This window comes from Citrus sinensis, chromosome 4 (assembly GCF_022201045.2).
Source record: "Citrus sinensis cultivar Valencia sweet orange chromosome 4, DVS_A1.0, whole genome shotgun sequence".
Taxonomy (NCBI): Eukaryota; Viridiplantae; Streptophyta; class Magnoliopsida; order Sapindales; family Rutaceae; genus Citrus; species Citrus sinensis.
The window spans coordinates 24,774,705-24,796,324 of record NC_068559.1 but is presented as its reverse complement, the minus strand read 5'-3'; the positions used below and the strand labels follow the sequence as shown (position 1 = coordinate 24,796,324).

The window sequence follows — 21,620 nt, the reverse complement described above, 5'->3', positions numbered from 1 at the left end:
ATAACCACCGAAATCATAAGATGATGATTGATGATTTTACAGTTTGTAATTATATATATATTTATTTATTTATCTTTGCGTGTTGACTGTTCGTGGGTTGTTTCGCATGCTCCAAAATGTGTCATTTATTTATTCCTCCGGACTGCCTGCAGCATACGTAGTGCATCATGCTCCCTTTCTTTTTCTTCTTCTTCTTCTTCGTCCGCCCTTTTTTTTTTGTTTTTTGGGTCAACCGCCAAAATAATCATTCACATTTTAAAGTAGTTTTTTTTAATTAATTTTGGTATAGAACATGCCGTGATATGTCTTATCGTTAAGAGAATGGCAACAAATTAAAGTGCGAGTGGCGATTGATAAGATGACATTGTAGCTAACAAAATTACCTAACATTTCATAACTCGTTGATCAACAGGCACTTGACCGTCAAAAGCACGATGGGTATCGTCACATCTCCCTTGTCCAATTACTTCAAATGGGGTCGAATTTTTTGTTGTTATGTGCTAACTATTTTCATTTTGGAAGTAGTTGCGAGTGAGTTGATAAGTAGGGTAGGGTATGGCACATATCACAATGCCATCTATTTTTTCACATTTATCAAACTTCATTGGCAACCGCAATTCACAAGGAGGAAAGTTTTGATGCTCGGAGCGAAATTATTGAGTTCAATTTTCTCGTCTCGTTAGTCTTATAACTTGTAGAGTTTATTTTTCTTGACTACGTATTAAAAAAACACACCTGGAGTCCCATTTATAGTCAATGCATTACTCATCCTTTGCCATAAATTTTGTAACCTCATTCCAAGCACTAAGAAATTCTACAAGTTTTACAAAATTTTAGCTTTTACTGATTAGAATCCGAATCCGAATCCAAATTTATACTATCGCAGCATAATCGAGTTTTTTTTTTTTTTTAAAAAAGTTTTTTATACACATACTAAAATGAAATTTACTTCGCTTTATAAATTATTCAATAACGTAACGCTTATAAATAATTTAAAAATACCTTATGAAAACTGAATTGAAAACTTACGTGACGTAAAGAGATTATTTGAAAAATAATAACAGTTAATAAAAATATTATAGAATACTTTTATCCAATTAATATTTTAATGCCATTTAAATGAACAACACAATTTGTCCACTGGTGTTTGTTTCGTATAATTTATTATTTGTGATGTATGCCTCTATCATTGTCGTGTGGTATATCAGAGTATTTATGCAATATTAAGAAAAAAAATCTTGCACTTAATTAAAGTTAAAAAATTCCCATTTCAGCAGTCCAGTTTTAGAGGGAATTTCAAGTAAAAGACGAAAGCAACACAAAACGAATCGAAACTTGCAAAACCAACGCCACTTCGTCATCACCATCTCTCCCACTTGCTCTTTCCCATCTCCATTATTGAATTTGAACAACTTAATTAACAAGCCGGCCCGTTTTATGATCACCAAAACCAAAAGATTCTTCTTCTTTCTCAGACTGCTGTTTGTTCGCACTTACAAAACCTTTTTTAACTTCAGTTGTTCATTTCAATCAGCTTTGAACTCGACAAGCTAATGTACTATTGTTAGTTGGTTGCTATATATATAATTTGATAATTTCTCTCTGTTATCTCCGCTTCATGCAAGCATAGAACCCTCGAGATAACCGTCGTTTTAAAATCTCATTTAGACATAAACAAACCCACCGGCTTATTATAATTGAATCGAGCAAAATTCACTCTCTTTTGATCGTTTTATTCTCATTTGCAGTTAATTAATGGCTTCAACAGCTAACCCAGTTCAGTACTCGATCAAAACTCCCCGTATCTCTTCACTTTACTTGTCGAGCACTAAAGTTTGCTGTGCTAAAGTACTTAACAGCACTCGATCACTGACTTCAAATGCCAAGCGCCTGCTGGATTTTTCACCATTGCCGGAGAAGAAAGAATCTTCCCGGGGAGTCAGCTTTTGCGGTGAGCCGTTCAAATTTTCCGGTGGGAGCCAGCAGATAAGAAGGAGAGGCACCGTTGACTTTCCAGTTGTTTCAGCGGCTGCAGCGGGTGCTGATGGTCATGCTCATGAGACTGAGATCGAAGTTTCTGATGGGTTAATAAACTTGTTTTCATTTTTCCTCTTTTTAATGTTTGGCCGCTGTGATAGTGAAGGATACGATCATATGATAAGAGGAAGAAAGTTTTGGTGCTTTTTATATTATTGTTTGACTATGATCGATTTCAGAGTCAAAATAATTTATTTTATTTTATTTTTTTCTGATATGACTGCAGATATGCAAAGCCATCAAAGAGCTTTGGTGAGAGATTTCCCGCACTGGTCACTGGCTTTTTTTTCTTTATGTGGTAATTAAGCTATCAAATTTGGATAATCATGATGGAATTTGGTTGCTTGATTACATTTTTGCCCATGGGAAATCTATTTTCTTATTGCATAGACATGCTGATAATGCAGGATGCACTTATACTTCTAATTATTTTTACTTCTGAATGCTGAACAGTGCTTACTTGATGCCTTATATATATGTTATGCGTACATTAGGCATAGTTTAGCTTATTTTAGTGTTCCTCCTATACAACTTCGATTAATCTCTAAGCCATTTTTATGCAGGTATTTCTTAAATGTTATCTTCAACATACTCAACAAGAAGGTCTACAATTATTTCCCATATCCTTAGTATGTTATCTTATCCTAGTGGATGACTTGAATCCCTTGTTACACACTTACACTCACATATTTCATCCTAAACTTTCCTTATTAAACTCTATCCCTTGCATAATTAAAAGAGAAGTTTTCACCTTTCTGCAGCTTTGTTTCTGTCATACATCTTCTGGTTGGCGTCGTGTACTGTCTGGTCTCTTGGACTGTTGGTCTACCCAAGCGTGCTGTAAGTTTCTGCTTCAGTTTCTCACTTGGTGCTTTTGCTCCATAAGCCACACTCTGGCCTGCCTAAGTGACATAATTTTCTTTTGTATATAACCAGCCAATTAATAAGGAGCTTTTGGTGATATTGACTCCGGTTGCATTCTGCCACGCCCTTGGACATGTCATGTCCAATATCTCATTTGCCGCTGTAGCTGTATCTTTTACCCACACCATTAAAGGTAGAGCAAAATGCATCTTAAGAATGCTAATTTTATTGATATTCATTGTATCTATTAATCCTGTCCACAAGGAAATGTAGTAATTGATTAAGACATTGATGAATTTCAACAGGCATTTATATTCTTTCAAGAACAAAAAATAGATGACCCTTACTAAATTGAGAATGATGGTTTATGTTCCCTAACAATCTTCCTGCATTATTTCACAGCTTTGGAGCCATTCTTCAATGCTGCTGCCTCTCAGTTTGTTTTGGGCCACCAGATTCCCTTGTCTCTGTGGTTATCATTGGCTCCTGTTGTTATTGGTAACCATCAGATTCTCTTCATTGATATAGAAGAACATTTTAATTTAACTGAACTTCACATGTGAGATGAATTACAGATACCACTTGAATACACACACACACACACATCTATATACATTGTGAGATCTTCATATATGGTTTTTAGCTACTGACTGTATCTGTTAATTTAAGGTGTATCAATGGCTTCACTGACGGAACTTTCTTTCAACTGGACTGGTTTCATTAGTGCAATGATTTCAAACATTGCATTTACATACAGAAGTATCTATTCAAAGAAAGCAATGGTATGATTAACAAGTGTGATCCTCAGTATTTTTCGTTTTGTACATTGTTAATGATGGCTCAAATGATCTAGGTACGTTTGAAAGCTCTTTAGCTTAATGTATGGAGCTGAATGACGTAGTCTGTTGTATGACATTGATTGAAAGAAAGATACTCCCTCCGAGAACCCTGACCACTGCATATGATGTTTTTTGGCCATTGGTTTTCCTTCTTGTCAGAAATTCAGATTTGAATCATTCTTTGATTAGACATGCAATTGAGTCCATAATACTGATGGAATCTTGTTGAAATAAGTCTTAACAAAATTTCATGAACTACTACTTTGAGATAAGATATGTCCAACGAGAATTTCCCGGATAGCTTTGAAACAAGATACTGTATACGCAATACTAATCATGAAATACTAATCACGATTCACCATCTCTCTTGTTTAGTATCAGACTTCTAAGCTCTTTCCGTTCATGTTATTTTACCTTTGTTCCTGACTTTTTTTTTTCCCTGCTCTTTGGGTTCTTTCAATTTAACAGACAGGTATGGACAGCACAAATGTGTACGCTTACACTTCAATAATTGCCCTCTTGTTCTGCATACCACCAGCAGTACTCGTGAGTTTCAAGCCACCAACTGAGAATCTTAACATTCTTTTCCTTTCAAATCATTTTCCTTGTGACCCTCATTTGGCCTAAAACATGAACTCAGATCGAGGGCCCACAGCTTATGCAATATGGTTTTAAGGCTGCAATTGCCAAGGTGGGACTCTTCAAGTTTTTGTCTGACCTATTTTGGATCGGAATGTTCTATCATCTGTACAATCAGGTATGCTGAGGCAATAAGAAACCTGAGGTCTTTGATAGTTGGAATATGTTAATTGACATTATAGAATTCCTGTTGACTTCCTGCACTTCCCTGTTCGGTGCTTAACATTTGCAGCTTGCTACGAACACACTGGAACGGGTTGCACCACTTACACATGCAGTTGGCAATGTGTTGAAACGAGTTTTTGTTATCGGGTTCTCCATTGTGGTATTTGGTAATTACTTCACGGCTTCTTTCCATGATTTGTGTGCAGACATACATCCAGAATTCTGTAGTAATATAAGGTTTTCTTGGCAAGCACAGTTTTTGCGGCCATCAAGTTTTGTTGCTTATCAATATTATTGCAGCCATAAGGAAACCAGAATTTTGGATAGAAAACCTTCTATAATTTAGCTCCGATCATCCTGAATTGTAAATGTTGAAGTCGCTGTTAGGAATGATATGGTTGAGCTAACTTCTGATTTTTATTGGCATGTACCTTGTAGGCAACAAAATCTCCACACAAACTGGGATTGGCACGGCAGTAGCAATTGCAGGCGTTGCCATCTACTCCCTCATAAAGGCAAACATGGAAGAGGGAAAACGAGTAAGATTTAAAAGTCCCGACTCTTTTTTGGGTAATCTAGTTGAATAAATAACTGACACTGACATAACTTCAATCTTAACAATTGGAAGTTTTGAGCAATATTTGTAGCTTATGAATAAGGTCCCCAGACAATAGCTTATGCTTTCAATATTCACCTGCGGACAGATGATACAGGCTTTGCAATACTTTTTAGCTAGCGATTCTGTTTCTGATTATGATTTTTCTTTACTGTTTCAGAAAGCTGCTTTGGCTGCTGCTTCGTAGCTGGTACAACAACAATTCTAGTTCAGAACCGAATGCATTTACTAGTAATAAAGGAGATCCTCATACAAAAGCCGGATGTGTCTACAGAACAGGATTTTGTAGAGCTGATGATGGTAACATTTTGGCCTAGGCATTTAAAAAATCTCTTAAGAAGCATAGAAAAGAATAAGATCAAATCTTAAAGATGGATTGATCACTGTGAAAAGATTTATCTATGAACCCTATTTTTTATATTGGTTCTATGCATCAGCTGAGGTGCAAGCAAATGGCGTCGTTCAACTTAAATGTGTATACAGGTGGATTTTTTTTTTTAGGAGACCAGCGTTAGAGAATCTACAGCACAATAACTAAAAATGAAATTAACCTACGAATTAATTTTACCCGACGACACAATAACTGAAAATAGGTCTAAATGGCTATAATTTTAAGCCAATATATTTTATTATTTCATTTGCACCAAGGAGAATGTGAATTTAAAATGACTGCATCCGTCTTGTCTTACGCCCTGTTTGGCATCATCGTGCTATATGAAAAAAACTATAATTATAAAATAAAAACTAATAATATGTGGTAAATATAAATTTTACATAATAATTTTAATAAAATTAATAAAGATACAATAGATTTTTTATACAGCAGTAAGTGTTCAACTGTAGTGCTATAACTTTTTAAGCTCCCAATCACAATCCCAAACAAAACTTGAAAGCGCTTATATACATCAAGATTCAATTCCTATCGTTATCAGGATCACCAATTAAGAAATGTAAAAGAACTACAAAGTAACAACATCAATGCATAATTTTTACCCACTGTAGTTAGTGCTGACCCTTGGGCCAAAAAGGGTTTGCAGCAAGCAATGTGACAAATCCTATCAAACATAATAATGTGCCACAATCAAATATTCCATTCTCAATTTTCAGTTTGGTATTTCTCGCCTGTGACAACTTTTTTGACGGTTTACAAAATTCCATTCAGGCACACAAAGGCGTCTCTGACATCTAGTTCCCAAACCTCAAATAGATAACCCATTCGACTATAGTATTGTTCCACCCTGCCAATCTAGCTAAATAAACAGGCTAGTGGCAGAACAACAAAAACAATAACAAAGGCTGAAACAGCGGAGAGAACATTATCTGCTGCAAATAACTTAAATTATCTGAAATGGTACAACACTTATTGGTCAACATTTGATATCTATTGGATCAACATTTTGCTGCCCTTCTGGATTAGCTCAAAAAGCACAAAAGAATGAAAAATAGAAAGAAAAAAGAAAAATGAGAATAAAAATATGGCTAACCCTTAATTGTGTCAAATACTCAAAATCGCAGAAGTGTAAGATAATTTACAAACACAGGAGAAGGCTCATATGAAACTAAAGCTGGAAATATGTGAACTCGGCCAACCCTGTCATCAATCAGCACTGAGATCTCCAAGTCTAATAAGAAGCAAGCACTGTAAAAACAAGAAACACCAAATATAAATAAAGCCTGATTGGTTCAACATTATCCAAAATACAAGAATTATGATAACTAAGAATCTTTCATTAGTTTTGTTTGACTGCAGTGATTGACAGTTGTATGTTGAGCATAATCACAACACTACATATAACAAAGTTCCTGAATCTAGGGAGACTGGAGAACGTACAAACATGAAAACAAGATATGTTCAACAAAACATTCAAACAAACAAGTAAGAGGTACTTCAGCATCAAAATTTTAAATTAGTTAGTCTAAGAAATATATAGAAATAAAGTAATATGAAGTCAGCTAAAATTAATCATCTAGGCAAAATGAGGTGCTTTCCACCCAGCTTTCTTGAGATTCATGTACTTTACCATGCATCAGAACTTACCGATCATGCATAACTAGCGCTGTACTCAAGATTAAACAGGATGTTCTTGCGATTCTCTGTGTTCATTCGAATATCAAACTTTTTAGCCAGGGCTTCCACCCGGTCATTACTTTCCTCATCCATCTCTCGCACACAACGCCTTCTGACCTTTTTAAGAGTTTCTTTAGAGGGTGCAAATCCAGCATTTACCTGAAAACAGGTCCAGTAATGCAGGTATTAAATTTTTGCAGCTATAAATCAATTAAAAGAAACACAAATCACTCAATCACTCATAAGCAAAAAAGGAACTCACCATCTCATCAATTACAGAGAGAGCAGCCTTTTGATCTCGGTTGGTAAGATGGGCGTCAACAAGCAAAGAATATGACATTGCATTGGGTTTGACACCCAAACTTACTAAATGCTCAAACACCCTTGAGGCTTCAAATGTCTGCCACAGGAGAAGTTCATGAACTTTCAAAATAAGAATCAACATACCAAACATGCAAATTAGTTTAATCATGTGATGCATAAGCAGTTTATGTGTGCATGTAATGCTTATGCAGATTATTAGCACCTATCCTGAATAGAGGTTTTACTATTATTAGAAAAAATAAATAAACAAAACACCCTTCAACAGCACAAGTCTCCTGGCTGTGAATTTATTCGCTCGGGTGGGGTAAGAATGCAGGGATAGCCGTAACATGCATTCTCACCAAGCTCCACAATACATCTGCAGGCAGCAACACTGGATGATACACGATTGTGATCATATATCTAAGCATGCAAAACATGTGTGTGTTTGTCAAATGGAGAGCAATATGGAGATCCAAGTATGCACCTTTTTGAGCTTCCCAAATGCATATATTAGAGCATTGTAGGAGTGAATATCAGGGGTCAACCCAAAAGAAGAACCCATTGCCTCAAAGGTTTGGTAGGCACGGTCAAGGTCCCAAATATTTGCACAACCTAAAATTACACAATTGATAGCAGCAACGGATTTGTAAGGAGGCTCTGCGCGGCTCAGATTCTCAAGTTGAAAATACACCTGGAACAATATTTGATATAGAATTAGCAACAACCCACATTTGTATGTTAAATTGATGAAAGATATTCTGAACCTAACTACATAATTACCACAAACTGTATGTGCAATTTCTCTTCCAGAAGAATATTAAACATGCAATATTACCACATGAAATATATAAAACTTGATCTACAACAATAAGTTTGCTAATAAAAAATATAAATTAAATTATTATAACTTTTCATTAAAAATTACACATTGAATCATAGTCAGCATAAAAGACTGCAATTTCAGTATTCCTTTTTCCTTAGGAACCCGCAAGCTATATTCTAGTTATTATTATTTATCATGAAGAGTTATCATCATGGCAATGCCAGATGCTGATATAAGCAAACAAAGGTTTGTAGGATGCTAACCATGACCAAACCTTGATGCACAGATGGCCCAAATAAACAAAAAGGAAAAAGAAAAAGAAAGAAGCTGTAGAATAACACCTCCATTTTCCAAATAGCCCATAACAAGACAGAAAGAGGATATTAATAGTGATGATATGTATAAGTGCTCGTTGCATATCCATCACATTAGCTCAAAATAACAAATTTTGTTTAACAATAATGTGCATGTAGGTGCTTTGAACTTTATTTTACAAGACTCCATTGGATAATAGTAATAGAAAAAATGACATATTTCTATATATATATAATTGGGAAAGACAGGCGTGATACCTCTCAAACTTATCTATTCAAATCAGAAATAGTTGGATGATAAATAATCTTAACTAATAGATGATTCGCTAAAAGGTAGACATGATACAATCTGATTGAAGATGCCGAAGTATTAAAGACATACCGAATCCAATGTTTCAAAACCCTTTCTGGAGCAGGCCACAACCAATGGATATAAAGAGGTAAAGGGAGAAAATATTTCTTCCATGTCTATGATGGAATCGCCATAGGCAGTCTCAAATTCATTCAGGGTGATAAAAGCCCTTTGTAGATCTCCCATTGATGCATGTGCATATATTTTTCCCAGATAAGATTCAGGTTTAGGGACCCTCTTTTGTCTCAAAGAGCGCCGTAGGACCGCCCATGATGCATCCAATAGTTTTTGATTGAAGGTCCTACCTGCAGTTCCAAGCACTGACACGACCAGTCCTTCATCTGCAGAAAGCAGAACAGGAGGCCTTGCATTCTCACCACGCGCCATCCATCTGGCCAAGAATTCCAGGGCATAAAATGCTAACTCACTGTTATCTTCCTGAACTGCAACTTCTGCAATAATGATGCACAAGTTCCAGGTAGGACAAAGAGCTTTATTTTGATCCATTGTCTGGTAATACGCATAGGAACAAAGTCACTTAAACAAATACTTATCAAACAGTAGACCTCCCTTCATGGAATGGCTCATGTATGAAAGAATTCAATCATGTACCTTGCACTTCTTAATAATGGATACCAACGCATCTGGCCTTCGCTCATCAACACAGCCCCGCACACATTCAGTAAACACATTCATAGACAGCATATAACCAGATTTCAAAGCCATGTCTATATATTTCAAGGCAGAATCAATCTCGCCCTTTGAGAACAGCAGGCTGATAAGTAAGTCATATGTCTCATCATCAGGCAGGGAATCCTTCCCTCCTTGGAGCATCCTGGTTAAAATAAAGTCAAGGATAATGCATTACATAGTAAAACTAACATCTAAGCACTCGCCTGTGTACTCGATGGTGTGAGACGACATCAGAAACCAAAAGGAAAAGCTAGAGGCCCAAACCAGTCAAAACACATGTGCATTATTATTATTATAAGTACCATAGTATGCAAAACGCATTTAATCTGAAGAGAAAACTGACCGTTCGAGCCACTTCTGAGCAGCCTCGGACTCTCCGGCCTGATGCATGGCCTTGAGGACCAAATTATAAGACGCAGTATTGGGGACAATGGCAAAATCCTCCGTTTGTGCAACTAAATCAATCAATTCAGCAGTAGAGGCCTCCAACATGAAATTAGCCCTTATATAATGATTATACAAACCAACATCAGGCTTATTAGGCTTCCCATGCACATCAAGACTTCGAATCCAATACTCAAACATTTCCTTCATATCAGACCATCTCTTACTCGTCATCCAGTTCGCAAAAAGATCCATTAAAGTCTGCGCATCAATTGTTTGTGATATCGCCTGAACGCGTTGGGTTGAGGCATTCTTGAGGAGCCCAAGAGGGATCAACGACTGAGCCAAGGTTTCCGAGTTGGGTGCCTGGTTCCGCCAGTTCTCACTGTAAACTGGGCTGCCGGTGGCAGGATTTGGCGGGAGAGGTGTAGTCGGAGTTGACTCGGCGAGCTGGGGTTCTTGGGAGAGGAAAGTGAAGGTGGAGATTGAGAGGGATTTGAGATTAGGGTTTAGGGTTTTAGCGAAAAGGGTTTTTGTTCGAGTGAAGATCGCCATTTGAGATGCCATTCACTCAAGTGGGTTCCAAGCCAGTGCAGTGAAAGCAGTAACACTAATAGTAGAGCTTCCGTTTAGGGTTTTGTTCCGCAAGCGGCTTGAGGAGTTGAGGTTTCATGTGAAAGATGTTACCTGGATGCTGGATAGCGGGTCTTGGGAAATGACATCGGGTTTCTTCTAATCTTTAAATGCAGGGCCTGTATAAAAAATAAATTTCAAAATGCGCTATATTTGTGATGTTGCAAGAAGTTGTGGACCCAATTATTATTATGTCAGAGACTGTTAGGGTGCGTTCGGTAATATTCGTCGCTGGGCTTTTGTGTGTTTTTCAAAAGAGGAAAGCATGGTTCGTTAGCTTGATTAATAACTGTAACCAAAAATTCTGAAAAATTATTTTCATTCTTCGATTTTTGTGTTCTCTCTAAACTAAAAGAACAAATGAAAACCTTGAATTAAAAAAAAAAAAAGAGTGATATGTTATACTTTGTCAAGGCTCACGGTTGCCTTATTAACTCCTTCACTATTTGTTGATGCTGAAATCTGCTCGCCTCTTGACCGACCAGATTCTTTCACCAACGTTTGTGTTATCTATTGTTGCTCGTTCACTGGGATTGGAATCGTCCTCCTTTCTCTCAATAGACCTGCACTCACTAAAAATGGATCAGAGACACCGGTGGTTTTGCCGGCGTAAATCCTCCGATGCCTAAGTTAGCACAATGTGTTTACGGGAAAACAATGTAATTTGGATTCCAGGAGTTTATTAAAAATTTGTAAGGAAATGACCTGGTTGCAATTTGGCAGTGTTTTCCCTCTCTCTTTTTTTCTATATCCTTCTTCATCGATTTCTTCTTCTTTTATAGCCGTTGTACCCACGTTTCCGTTTGCCATTCATCCCACCTTTTTCGGGTAGTGGCAGCCCCTCATGGGACTCTAACTGTTACATTGTGGGCAAACGTGGATCTCGCGTGTCCTTCAACGGTTCTGGGAAAAGCGCAACTACCGCGGTTCTGTGGGATCGTGTTCCCGCTTCTCTGGGGATGATGCCGGCTCGGTATATACCTCTGGTCGGTATGTTTCCCTGGTTGTATTCATCTCTGGTCGGCTCATGTTAGCCCACGTGTTTTGCTCATATCACTTTGGCTGAGCGATCCGTGCTGGGGCGGAAATAGTAGCATGGCCGACCTAGTGCTTTTATGTACTTAACACTATTGTTTTTACTCCACCAATAGGCAAGCAAATCTGAACTCTTTCAGGTAAACAATATCTCTTTTTCTCTTATTGCTCGCAGCCAAATTTACATGTGCGGTTTTGTTTTTGTTTTAATTGTTGGTTAAAAATTTACATAAAGTTTTGTTATATCAACATATAATAATAAAAAAATCTCTCTTTTATTTTTTCTCCTAATTTTTATCTAGTAACAATTGGTGCTTTTTTATCGACTGGTGTTTTATTTTAAATTGATTTATTTTAATTTATAATGTGTGAAATGTGCATGTCAATTTTTTTATTATTTATTTATAGGTGACGATGGCCGATAATTATGATCTTCATGTTAAACAGGTAGATGTAAATATTTGGGCTTGCTTTTATGCAAATATTTTGTACTTGACTCTTTTATTCTTTATGTGTTGGGTTGTAAAATTATAATTATGCACAAATGAACTACTTAATTGGCTATGATAAATATAATTGCGGTTCAATCATTTTATATGTTAATTAATGCTACTTTTATTATTTCAGTTTTTTTTTGCATTTTTTTATATTTTAAAACCCAATAAATAATGAGAGGGATTTCATGGTGAAAATATATTATTACTATATGAAATTGATTACATTTTGATTTAAAATTATAATACCAAAATATATAAATAAACTGAAACAGACAACCAATATTTTGAAACAAATTACCAAATAAGTTTTCATTTAAAAAAATCATATTAAGAACATCATTTTTTCTTTCCCTAAAACAAGGGCAAAAAAGCACCAATTAAAATTACATTACCAAACACACACCTTGCTATTTTCAGTTTTTTAGTACTACCGTTTTTTTTTTTTTGGTTTTTTAAGTCATAAAGTGGGTATATCCAGAATCCTCAAGAGCGGAAGTGTCTTAAGAAATAAAACTGAGTGCATTTAGGGTTCTCGAGCCTGACATTTCGGAGCCTCTGTAAATGTAGACCATTAACTTTTATCATGAGAGCTTGTGAACAAGCCATTAACAAACAATCGAGCTCGGCCCAATTCCATTCTTAGTTGATAAACGAAAGCATGAAAACACCATACAAGCTCGTGCTCTTAAACGATAAACGAATCACTACATATTTCCTTCCTCTTAAGTTTCAACAGCGCAATTTGGTTATCGGCTTTTTAAATTTTAAATCAAAACGAAGGGTCATCCTGTGGTGCCACAGTGACACGGTGCCACAGTTTTTTGTCTTTATTCTGTGAAGCCATTGGATGGTTACTCGTTCAATCCAACGGTTTAAATTAATTATTGGAGAAAGGCCGCGAGAACTGACAACCTTTGTAGCCGGTTTTGGGTGAGTGTAATACCATCTAATAGTGAGCGTGCATTTCAGGATCTTTGATCTACGACATACCGTTTCAGCGATTTCATTTGAAAATCAATCTGTAGACAAAAAGTGAACACACGAAATTGGTATTCCTGGATCGCAATTATTGGTGGAATATTAGCAAACGGTTGATGTGTACATGAATATGTCCGCGCAGTTGTAGGGAGGCGATGGTGAAATAAAAAAAAAAAATTCCCGGCATGTGCATTCGAAGGAATTTCTGATGCTGAAAGTGTGGGCATATCGAATGATCCAACGTAGTAGGTAATTCGATATAAACTTGCAATTTGTTTTAGTTGGAATATTTATAAAAGACGTTTTTAGGGTTAGTTGAATAGTTGGTGGAAGAGTTCAGTAAACGAGTGGTAATGGGGAAAATTTTCGATTAAGTATGTAAACAGGGGTCGTCAAAGAATGTGATGTTACTAGGGAGGACTGATTTGAGGAATCTCACTGCACTAATTGCCGGTTTGAAGGCACAAGAGGGACTTAAAAGTGTTCGACGATGAATTGAAATTTGTTAGTAAGTAAATATCTTTTGTAAGTATCAATTAGTTATATGGGTAATTGATGAGGACATACATTTATGGCATGTTCTTATAATGAAATTGTTAACTTTGTTTTATCTTCTGGTCACCAATAATGTATGGATGAGATGTTAGTGTTCAATTGTTAGTTTGATTGTTGGAATCAATTAGCATGAATGTGTTTCTTAGAAAATCAAGAATGTTGATGGGCATTTAATGTGTGAAGCCCCTCGAAATGAGTCTATGAAAATGATTGATTAACATTGTAGACGGTGGCATGGTTGTTACAGATAAGTCTGTTTATAGACTGTGATCTTATTGTTGTGGTTTTACACATACCCTGTAATTAAATTCTGTAAAATCAGAATGGTGCAGTTCGTTAGAAGCACTCATTTATAATTTCAGTGCAGCAATGAAGGTAGGGGAGGTTCGCAAGCGAAAATGTAGGGACGTAAACAGCTTGAACGAAGATATGGAAGGCAATCGAACAATAGAACGTAATACCCATTATGGATTCATCAGCTATTTGTAAGTATGTTTACTATCCAAATAACTAAATTTTATCAATGACGAGTGGATTGGAAATGATTTGAGTTACTTTCAGTGGTGCAACTGTGCGTAAAATGAAGGCAACAGATGCAAACACCAGCATTACAAGAGAGGTGCGTTAAATGGAAATAAAATTTAGTGTACCGCAACACCTTTTTAATTGGCAATAAGGTGTATGTCTGTGTGTTTCTATTAACTGCAGGTTCGAAGGGAAATTGCGACGTCATTTAAAAATTTACCACCAAAGATGAAATGGAAGTACAAAGTCCGAGTCGAACAAGCAGTCAAAGGGGAAGCAACTAACACATATTTTACACGATGTGCACCAGACAGATTGGCAGCAGCTGTTACAAATCTATCTGATGAACAAAGAGCAGCTGTATGTGAAATGGGTATGGGGAGCGTGCTTGAGTTGAATAGTGGTAGGCTGAAAAGGAAGCTTTGTGGTTGGTTGGTAGATAGGATTGATGTATGTAGGCGCGTTGTAGTTTTGAATGGTAATGAGGTAGAGCTCAGTGCTAATAGCTTTGGTCATGTCATGGGATTAATAGATGGGGGCATGCCTTTAAGATTACAGGGTGACATCAAAGAAGTTGAATCATATGTAAAGATGTTCAGTGCATCATCTACAGGAATCAACATCAAGAAATTGGCAGAAATGTTGAGTAATTCGACGGCAGCCGATGATAGGTTCAAAGTCACATTTATGTTGTTTACTCTATATACTGTTCTATGTCCCCCTGGTGGAGTACACATAAGTTGTAATTTCTTATTTTCTTTGAAAGATGTGAACTGTATCCAGAAGAGGAATTGGGCCACATTTTGTTTTCATAAATTTCTTGAAGGCATTACTAGGTACAAGGAAGAGAAATTGGCATACATAGGCGGCTGTCTTTTGTACTTAGAGGTGATATCGCATCTTGGAATGATATAGTGTCAATATTTTCCTTCACTTTGTTCAGTTGAGTAACTGACTATAATTTGCATTGTTGTTTTTGTTTATTCCAGATGCTTTATTTTAATTCTATAGTGTATGGAAAAGTACAAAGAGACAGGTCTATGTGTCCCCTGGCCTTGTGGAACGTAGATGAGATAAAGCGGTTGATGAAATGGATAGAGAATAAAGGTGGTTATAGTAGCGATGAGGTAATCTGAAAAAGGAATTGTAAATTTGTGGGATTCTATGAAAGCAAATAATATGCTTACAATGAAAAACGTGCGATCCATGAATACTGCTTTTCAATATGTCCTTGCTTTACATTTATTGTAGTTGGATGTTACATATATATTTGGTTCAGCACTTTACTTATAACTTCGTACTTGTAAAATTGTTTTACTAGATACGAGTCTGTGCTGCATCTGTAATAAAGGCGAACTCAAGGTCAGATGGATGCAGTATGGCTGTGGAAGAAGATTTTAGAGACTCGGATGTTAGACAGATGACAACAGCCCCGGGAATGACGAAAATAAAGTCAGTTAGTCAATTGGATAAGGCAGTAGTGATATCAAGTAGGCCATCAGGATATGTTGAAAATTTAAAGACGGATGGATCGTGCCGCAGTAACCATGGCAATAACGATAAGGGGAAGGACTGGAGTGATGCAACCAAAGGAGAGGGAGTTTGAACCAACTGTGAGAGTAAGCAATTGTACAAAAGTGCAGCAAGTGGCAGTATGTACCAGAATAATGAAATCAAGGAAAAAGATGTTTGTGAAGATGCACAACATATGGATTTAATTGATGTAGCAGATTTTGTCATGGAGACTCAGACGTCCCCACCATGCAGTGAAAGCTTGCATAGTAACATAAGGATTGAGGTTATCTGTAACTAATAAAAGTTAAATCTGAAATTTGCATCTTCTTTTAGTTGTTTTTGGTTAACCGAATGTAATTTATGTTTTATAATTTTGTAATTATTATGAGGAAAATATGTTGCAGGAGCCTGCTGTGGTGCAGAAGTGTTCAGAACCGAATAAAAAGACTGGGAATGTAGTCCATCCAAAGTCACCACTTAATCAGATAGGTGCTGGCAGAGCACGTTATCGGGTTGGACCATATGTGATGCAAAGACCTTTGAGTACTGATGACGAGATGTTGATTAACTTCTGCATGGATGAAAATTTGAATAAGGGGTAACGTATTACTTATGTCGTTGAATTAGTACTGGCATTCATATAAAAAGTTACTTGATTGTGTTTGAGCTTCGAATAAACGGACTTAATTGTAGGAAATCAATAATTATGGCAAAAATGTCTGCATGATAGATTTTCCGTTGCAGGGAAATAGTTTTTAAGACGAACTTCAATTGCATCAGCAGACATGATATTATGTCTCTCTCTCCTAGAAGTACAATCAATGTGAAGGTACAACCACCTTCTGTCAAGTGCTGTACTTGTATGAATAATACATACACATTTTATAATGATTGCTCTTGGAATTTAATGGGGCTTGACGTTTTTGTTATTTGTTTATATGTTGAATGAAGTGAATACCCCTTACATGCAAGTGTTAATACTCGTACTTTTCAGATTGTTTCTGCTGTCTCAGAATTGTTATCTGCGAATGCGAGTGTAAACGTGGGAAACAGTAATTTCAGCCTTTTTCTGCCAGCGTATTCTGCTATAAGGACTTTGTGTTATATTGCAATATTAAAATTTTATCCCCTAAGGGACAGTTTAACATAAAATTTCGTGTGTTCATTCAATATGGTGCATCTGTTTACTATGCATGTAAGTTGAGATATTGTTCTTGTAATTACATTTAACTAGAGCATTACAAATATTTGTTATTCAAGTTTGGCAACCCACTATTTCCATTGCCTATAATTTTAGTTTCGGCTGTGATAGCGTTGATGTTCTATAAACTGTACAGTTGCACGATAACATCAGTGGGGACCCCACAGACCTTACTTTTGGTATTAAACAATTTATCAGTGGTGATTTATACCTGGCGAATATTGGTTCGTGTAAGCAAGTAAGCATTTTTTACTTAAGCAATCAGCAAACCTCGTTTTTAGTTAATTTTGATGTTATCTGTCAGTTTATTTCACCCTGGTATTGCAATCATCAATAGATTTTTGTCCCGGTGAACCATGGTTTTACACACTGGTACTTATTGGTTGTATTAATATACGAAATGCGGGTGGAGATATGGGATCCACTGCCCACTGCAATGAAGTCACAAATGTTCGTTGTTGAATGCAAACGAGCGGTGAGTTACCAATGTAGATGCCAATCGAGTGTACTTTGTTGCCAAAAAAAATTACTTATAAATGAACCATTGTTGTTGTAAATAATCCTCCTTTGTTTTAAAATGAAGTGTCAAATATTACTATTGTTATTACTGCAATCTATCGATTGACGGATGTTCCTGCAGCTACAATTCATTGAGATGGCGTTGCAACATTGTGGCTCAAATTGTTTATCGGGAAGGTTAAACATGAGCGAGTTCGTAATCCAGCTTTGTACCAGGCAGGCCAGTATACGTAACGAATCTGATTGTGCACTATATGTTATGTTGATGATGGAGAGACATAAAATGTGGTCATGCCTTTCGGAGGCAGAGGTGCGTAACATTTTTAACTGTTCAATGCTATAACCCAGGCCGTTAATATTAATTATGTATCCATTCAATTTTTGCTGCCTTGTACTTATTGTGTTTGTTCATTTCATTCAGATAAAGTTTGATTCAGATAGTGAGAGGGCACGCATTCTGATAGATCTCATGACATACAGTTTCAACTGTTTGAAGGACAATGTTCGTTTGAAGGCTGAGAAGCATCGATCGCGTGTTGACGATGAAGCCCATTCAATTTATGAAGCGATTGAAAAGAAGCGCGTACGACAGCTTCGGAGTGCGAGCCAAATGGGGCATGGTCGTCGCCATTAGCTGCATTTGATTTGACGTTCTATTGTATAAGTGCATCCATGCTTTCCGAAAAGAAAAAATTACTGGGTTTGACAGTTGCAGTTCATCATTCCAAAAAGCACAATCAACCACTGACAATTGTGAGTGATAAACAACTTATGTTTTGTTGCTGGCATATAACAATAAAGTTTCCATCGTGGATGTCGCAGTGTCTCACTACTGAACTTAATCATTTATGAGTTTACATTGCCGTCAATTTTTAATTTGTCAAGATGGCTGTTCCTGGAGTATTATATCAGTACATGCTGTTAGCTGAAATAACATCTTCTCTGAATTCTGCATATTATATGATACTGATACTTTGGCCTGGCCAAGTTACTGAAATATTCATTTTATGTTGTAGTCCTGAGGAAGATGCTTTATGTAGTAATTGAACTCAACGAGGGATTGAATGAAGTTACGCAAGTTGTGCTTATTTAAGCTTGGCATAGGTATAAAAATTGTTTCTCAACTGCCTCTTAAATATTCTTTTTTTTGTTGCAAAATTAACGGATACAGTGGGAGCAAAAAAATAGTTGTATTAAATCCCCAACCTCTAGATCTTTTTGGAGTAGCGCCAATATTCTTTTACAGATTCCAAATGTGGGCGTAGTTAGTTGGTGTAGAAGATGAGGTTGCAATGCAGTTGGATACACTTGCAAAGGCACTTGTGTTTAGAGTTGGGTCGGTTGATTGACTTGCTGTACTGGCTGAAAATTGCTGGAACCATGACTCTGATGTAGGAGAAAATTGTCTACCATTTTCTCCTATTTGCTGCCGCGACATAACGTTAAGGTATCGTGTGGGTTGTTGCGGCGCCTGGTTTGTGTCTGCTGCGTCTGTCGCATTTGGTCCCATTACATTACTACCACAAAAAAATTGCATGCAATGGCTTGAACAGTCATCCAGCTGCTGTCTTGTCCCTCCTCGTTTTTTGCACTTTCTAACATTGTGCCCTCGCTGACCACATCTGCTACATTTTCGTTGTTGTGGTTGTCCCATCTTCGTTTTTTTAACTGAACCTTTGGTAAGAACAACTTCCGGATCTTGTACTACTGTGTCTCTCCTCGCTAAAGGTTGCCTTGCTGGTTCTTCGGTGTGAGACATTGCCTGCAACTTCAAAGTCAACTGGTGAATATCTGTAATTGCCACATTGTATGCGGCCAAACTTGATCCAGCGAATCTTAGCAAACTTCGACATGCTGCATATATTTGGCCAATACGAGCCAGCTCCGTCATGTAATGTGATTTATTATAACTTATATCGGACGAAGTGTGAGCTTTTATCTTTGCAGCTTTACTCCATCGAGAAAGAATCATCGAACTTGGAATTTCTGTCATATTCTGAGCCTTGCACACAACAAATGAATGCGAGCATGGAATTCCAATTGTCTCAAGCAACTTGCAGGTGCAGGATAAGGTTTTGCTGGTCTCATTAATCACTACTTTCACCTCTTTTCCAACCGATCCAAACCGCCTAACCCTGTACGTTGTTGACATTATATCCTGGTCACACATTTCTGCAGTTAACAACGCTTCCTTGTCGATTTCTTCTCGTACGAGGCGAAACATGGCCCTTGTGAACTTTTCAGCTGCTTGCTGCTCATACATCTTTAAATGTGTAACCAAAACAGGACGTCCATCAGAACTGTTAAAGTCATCCTTCCCCTCTGCTTCCCTTTGTCGATCCATTAGTCGGTCCATATGTTTAACAAATTCTATCAATCAGAGCCTTCTATTCACGTAATGGTTTAGATACGCATTCATTCCTTCTGACCTTTGAGTGCTTCGCATTCCCCCAAAAAACTTTCCACGCAAATAAGCCTCAGCCCACATATGTCTATCTTCAAACATCTTAACAACCCATTCATTTGCGGCAACATTATGGTTATCCACCATCAATTTCCATTTTCGGTCAAATTCTTCTTTTGTGTAAGCGTTCATCATGCAGCGGCGGAATTCCGTTGTAAATTCAGGGTTTTGAATATTTGTTTGAGCATTTCGGACCAAATGCCAGCAACACAACCTGTGTGAAGCTTCTGGAAATGTCTTGCTTATTGCATTTCGCATTGCTTTGTCCCCGTCGGTTACAACTGTCCTCGGATGCTTGTTGTTCATTGCTGTCATCAATGTCTCTAACAACCATGTGTACGTGTGTTCTGTCTCATCTGACAACAGAGCAAACCCGAATACAATTGTTCGCCGATGGTGATTTATCCCCAAAATAACCACGAGAGGCTTCCGATATGCATTGGTCTTGTAAGTTGCATCGAATGCAATAACATCACCAAATAATGCATAATCTGCGCATGATCCGCCATCGCACCAAAACAAGTCCCCAAGTCGATTGGAACTAGTGATTGTGAAGTCATAAAAGAATGACGGATCCGAGCTTTTTCTTCCATCGAGATATGATAGGCATGTCTCAGCGTCTGATTCTTTCAACGATGCATGCCTCGTGGCAGCCAGCCTATTTTCAACATCCCTCCTATTATACCCAACCTTGTCGTAACCTCCTGATCTGTCAACCATAAACTCGTGAATTTGAGATGGCTTCACGCCCACTTTATGTAATGATAAAGCTGCTGACAAGTCGGGACCCGTCACTCCTCTGTGAGACCTAATGTGGTGCACTAGCTGAGGCGGTGTTAAGTTGTGATTGTGGACGCGTTGAAGAAAACTACACGCCCATCGGCCAGTATCTTCATTGTAAATAACTCGAAATTGTGCTCTACATCCCGTCCTTGTAACAGCCTTGGCTTCTCGCCCTCTGCATCTGTTTTCCATGTGCTTTGCAGCCCTGAATCCCTGTCGGCTGCAAACCCACGTTCTGCCAGTGATATTCCCCTTCACATTTCTGCGTTTATTGTGTTTCCGAATGCCGAAGCCAACTGTCCTTGCATATTCTTGGTAGCATATGCCAGCCTCCTCTTCACTTGCGAATTCTTTTGCTAACATTTCCGGAAGCGCACTCTCAGCCTCACTACAATCTTCAGTACACTGCTGTTGTTGAGTATCGTTCTCCAACTGACCACTTCCTCCACGGTTGTCGCCTTCGATGTTCAACTGCGGTTCAGCCACCATTCCTGCCCCTTCATTGTCTGTCTCCACTTCATTGTGAGCTGATGCATCTGAGCTGCGTTCATCGTCGGAAGTTACATTAATCTGGTACTGCATATCATCTCCGTCATACAATCCTTCGTCTGAATCAGTCATTGTGGTCATAAGTTCACCATCAGATAACGTCAAATTTCAGGTGGTTGAGATATTTTCTTCCTCTGTTAAAATATGTTTTGTCCGCAAGTTTATTCTTCTGCTTTCAGTACCTTCTACGAAACTTCTTTCAATAGGGTAGGCGGCACAAAGAAGCTTCAAGTTGGTGTCTTTTCCCGCGTGCAAGGATTTTTAAA

At 37.5% G+C, this 21,620-nt stretch overlaps 6 protein-coding genes across 23 annotated transcripts; 3 read left to right on the top strand and 3 right to left on the bottom strand.

Moving 5' to 3' along the window:
- The first annotated feature begins 1,251 nt into the window (after window positions 1–1,251).
- Window positions 1,252–5,638, top strand: LOC102630779 (triose phosphate/phosphate translocator, chloroplastic-like). 2 transcript variants are annotated; one of them, XM_025101014.2, is made up of 13 exons: window positions 1,252–1,555; window positions 1,749–2,084; window positions 2,264–2,335; window positions 2,601–2,666; window positions 2,799–2,877; window positions 2,974–3,094; window positions 3,304–3,399; window positions 3,571–3,683; window positions 4,209–4,286; window positions 4,381–4,497; window positions 4,612–4,711; window positions 4,983–5,083; window positions 5,321–5,638. In XM_025101014.2, the coding sequence occupies exons 2-13, from the start codon at window positions 1,756–1,758 to the stop codon at window positions 5,345–5,347; spliced, it is 1,299 nt and encodes a 432-aa protein (XP_024956782.1). In that variant the 5' UTR covers window positions 1,252–1,555; window positions 1,749–1,755; the 3' UTR covers window positions 5,348–5,638. The 2 variants fall into 2 exon arrangements, with proteins under 2 accessions (XP_024956782.1, XP_024956781.1); XM_025101013.2 differs by having other exon boundaries at window positions 1,252–2,084.
- An 826-nt stretch (window positions 5,639–6,464) lies between these two features.
- On the bottom strand, window positions 6,465–10,821 carry LOC102631268 (pentatricopeptide repeat-containing protein At1g26460, mitochondrial). Of its 3 annotated transcripts, XM_006484127.4 has the most exons (7): window positions 10,060–10,819; window positions 9,636–9,858; window positions 9,054–9,533; window positions 8,019–8,225; window positions 7,491–7,628; window positions 7,199–7,387; window positions 6,465–6,799 (listed from the first exon to the last, which is right to left on the bottom strand). In XM_006484127.4, the coding sequence occupies exons 1-6, from the start codon at window positions 10,665–10,667 to the stop codon at window positions 7,202–7,204; spliced, it is 1,842 nt and encodes a 613-aa protein (XP_006484190.1). In that variant the 5' UTR covers window positions 10,668–10,819; the 3' UTR covers window positions 6,465–6,799; window positions 7,199–7,201. The 3 variants fall into 3 exon arrangements, 1 of the variants encoding a protein (XP_006484190.1); XR_008054160.1 differs by lacking the exons at window positions 6,465–6,799; window positions 7,199–7,387 and adding an exon at window positions 7,808–7,925 and having other exon boundaries at window positions 10,060–10,821; XR_008054161.1 differs by lacking the exons at window positions 6,465–6,799; window positions 7,199–7,387 and adding an exon at window positions 7,808–7,910 and having other exon boundaries at window positions 10,060–10,821.
- A 2,213-nt stretch (window positions 10,822–13,034) lies between these two features.
- Window positions 13,035–17,539, top strand: LOC127901725 (uncharacterized). Of its 15 annotated transcripts, none has more exons than XM_052439114.1 (10): window positions 13,035–13,195; window positions 13,291–13,492; window positions 14,161–14,283; window positions 14,360–14,417; window positions 14,507–15,211; window positions 15,313–15,450; window positions 15,645–16,121; window positions 16,243–16,436; window positions 16,583–16,667; window positions 16,833–17,539. In XM_052439114.1, the coding sequence occupies exons 2-7, from the start codon at window positions 13,452–13,454 to the stop codon at window positions 15,927–15,929; spliced, it is 1,350 nt and encodes a 449-aa protein (XP_052295074.1). In that variant the 5' UTR covers window positions 13,035–13,195; window positions 13,291–13,451; the 3' UTR covers window positions 15,930–16,121; window positions 16,243–16,436; window positions 16,583–16,667; window positions 16,833–17,539. The 15 variants fall into 15 exon arrangements, with proteins under 15 accessions (XP_052295074.1, XP_052295072.1, XP_052295079.1 ...); XM_052439112.1 differs by having other exon boundaries at window positions 13,035–13,492; window positions 16,833–17,277; window positions 17,377–17,539; XM_052439119.1 differs by adding an exon at window positions 13,630–13,751 and having other exon boundaries at window positions 13,035–13,492; window positions 14,166–14,283.
- A 111-nt stretch (window positions 17,540–17,650) lies between these two features.
- Window positions 17,651–18,651, top strand: LOC127901726 (uncharacterized). The gene is made up of 2 exons (XM_052439126.1): window positions 17,651–17,868; window positions 17,980–18,651. The coding sequence occupies exons 1-2, from the start codon at window positions 17,668–17,670 to the stop codon at window positions 18,190–18,192; spliced, it is 414 nt and encodes a 137-aa protein (XP_052295086.1). The 5' UTR covers window positions 17,651–17,667; the 3' UTR covers window positions 18,193–18,651.
- A 147-nt stretch (window positions 18,652–18,798) lies between these two features.
- Window positions 18,799–19,902, bottom strand: LOC107177686 (protein FAR1-RELATED SEQUENCE 9-like). Its single transcript, XM_015531897.1, has one exon. The coding sequence runs from the start codon at window positions 19,900–19,902 to the stop codon at window positions 18,799–18,801; it is 1,104 nt and encodes a 367-aa protein (XP_015387383.1).
- Window positions 19,903–19,935: 33 nt separating this feature from the next.
- LOC107177687 (protein FAR1-RELATED SEQUENCE 5-like) lies at window positions 19,936–21,426 on the bottom strand. Its single transcript, XM_015531898.1, has one exon. It carries the CDS (start codon window positions 21,424–21,426, stop codon window positions 19,936–19,938), a length of 1,491 nt encoding a protein of 496 aa, XP_015387384.1.
- Between the last annotated feature and the right edge of the window lie 194 nt (window positions 21,427–21,620).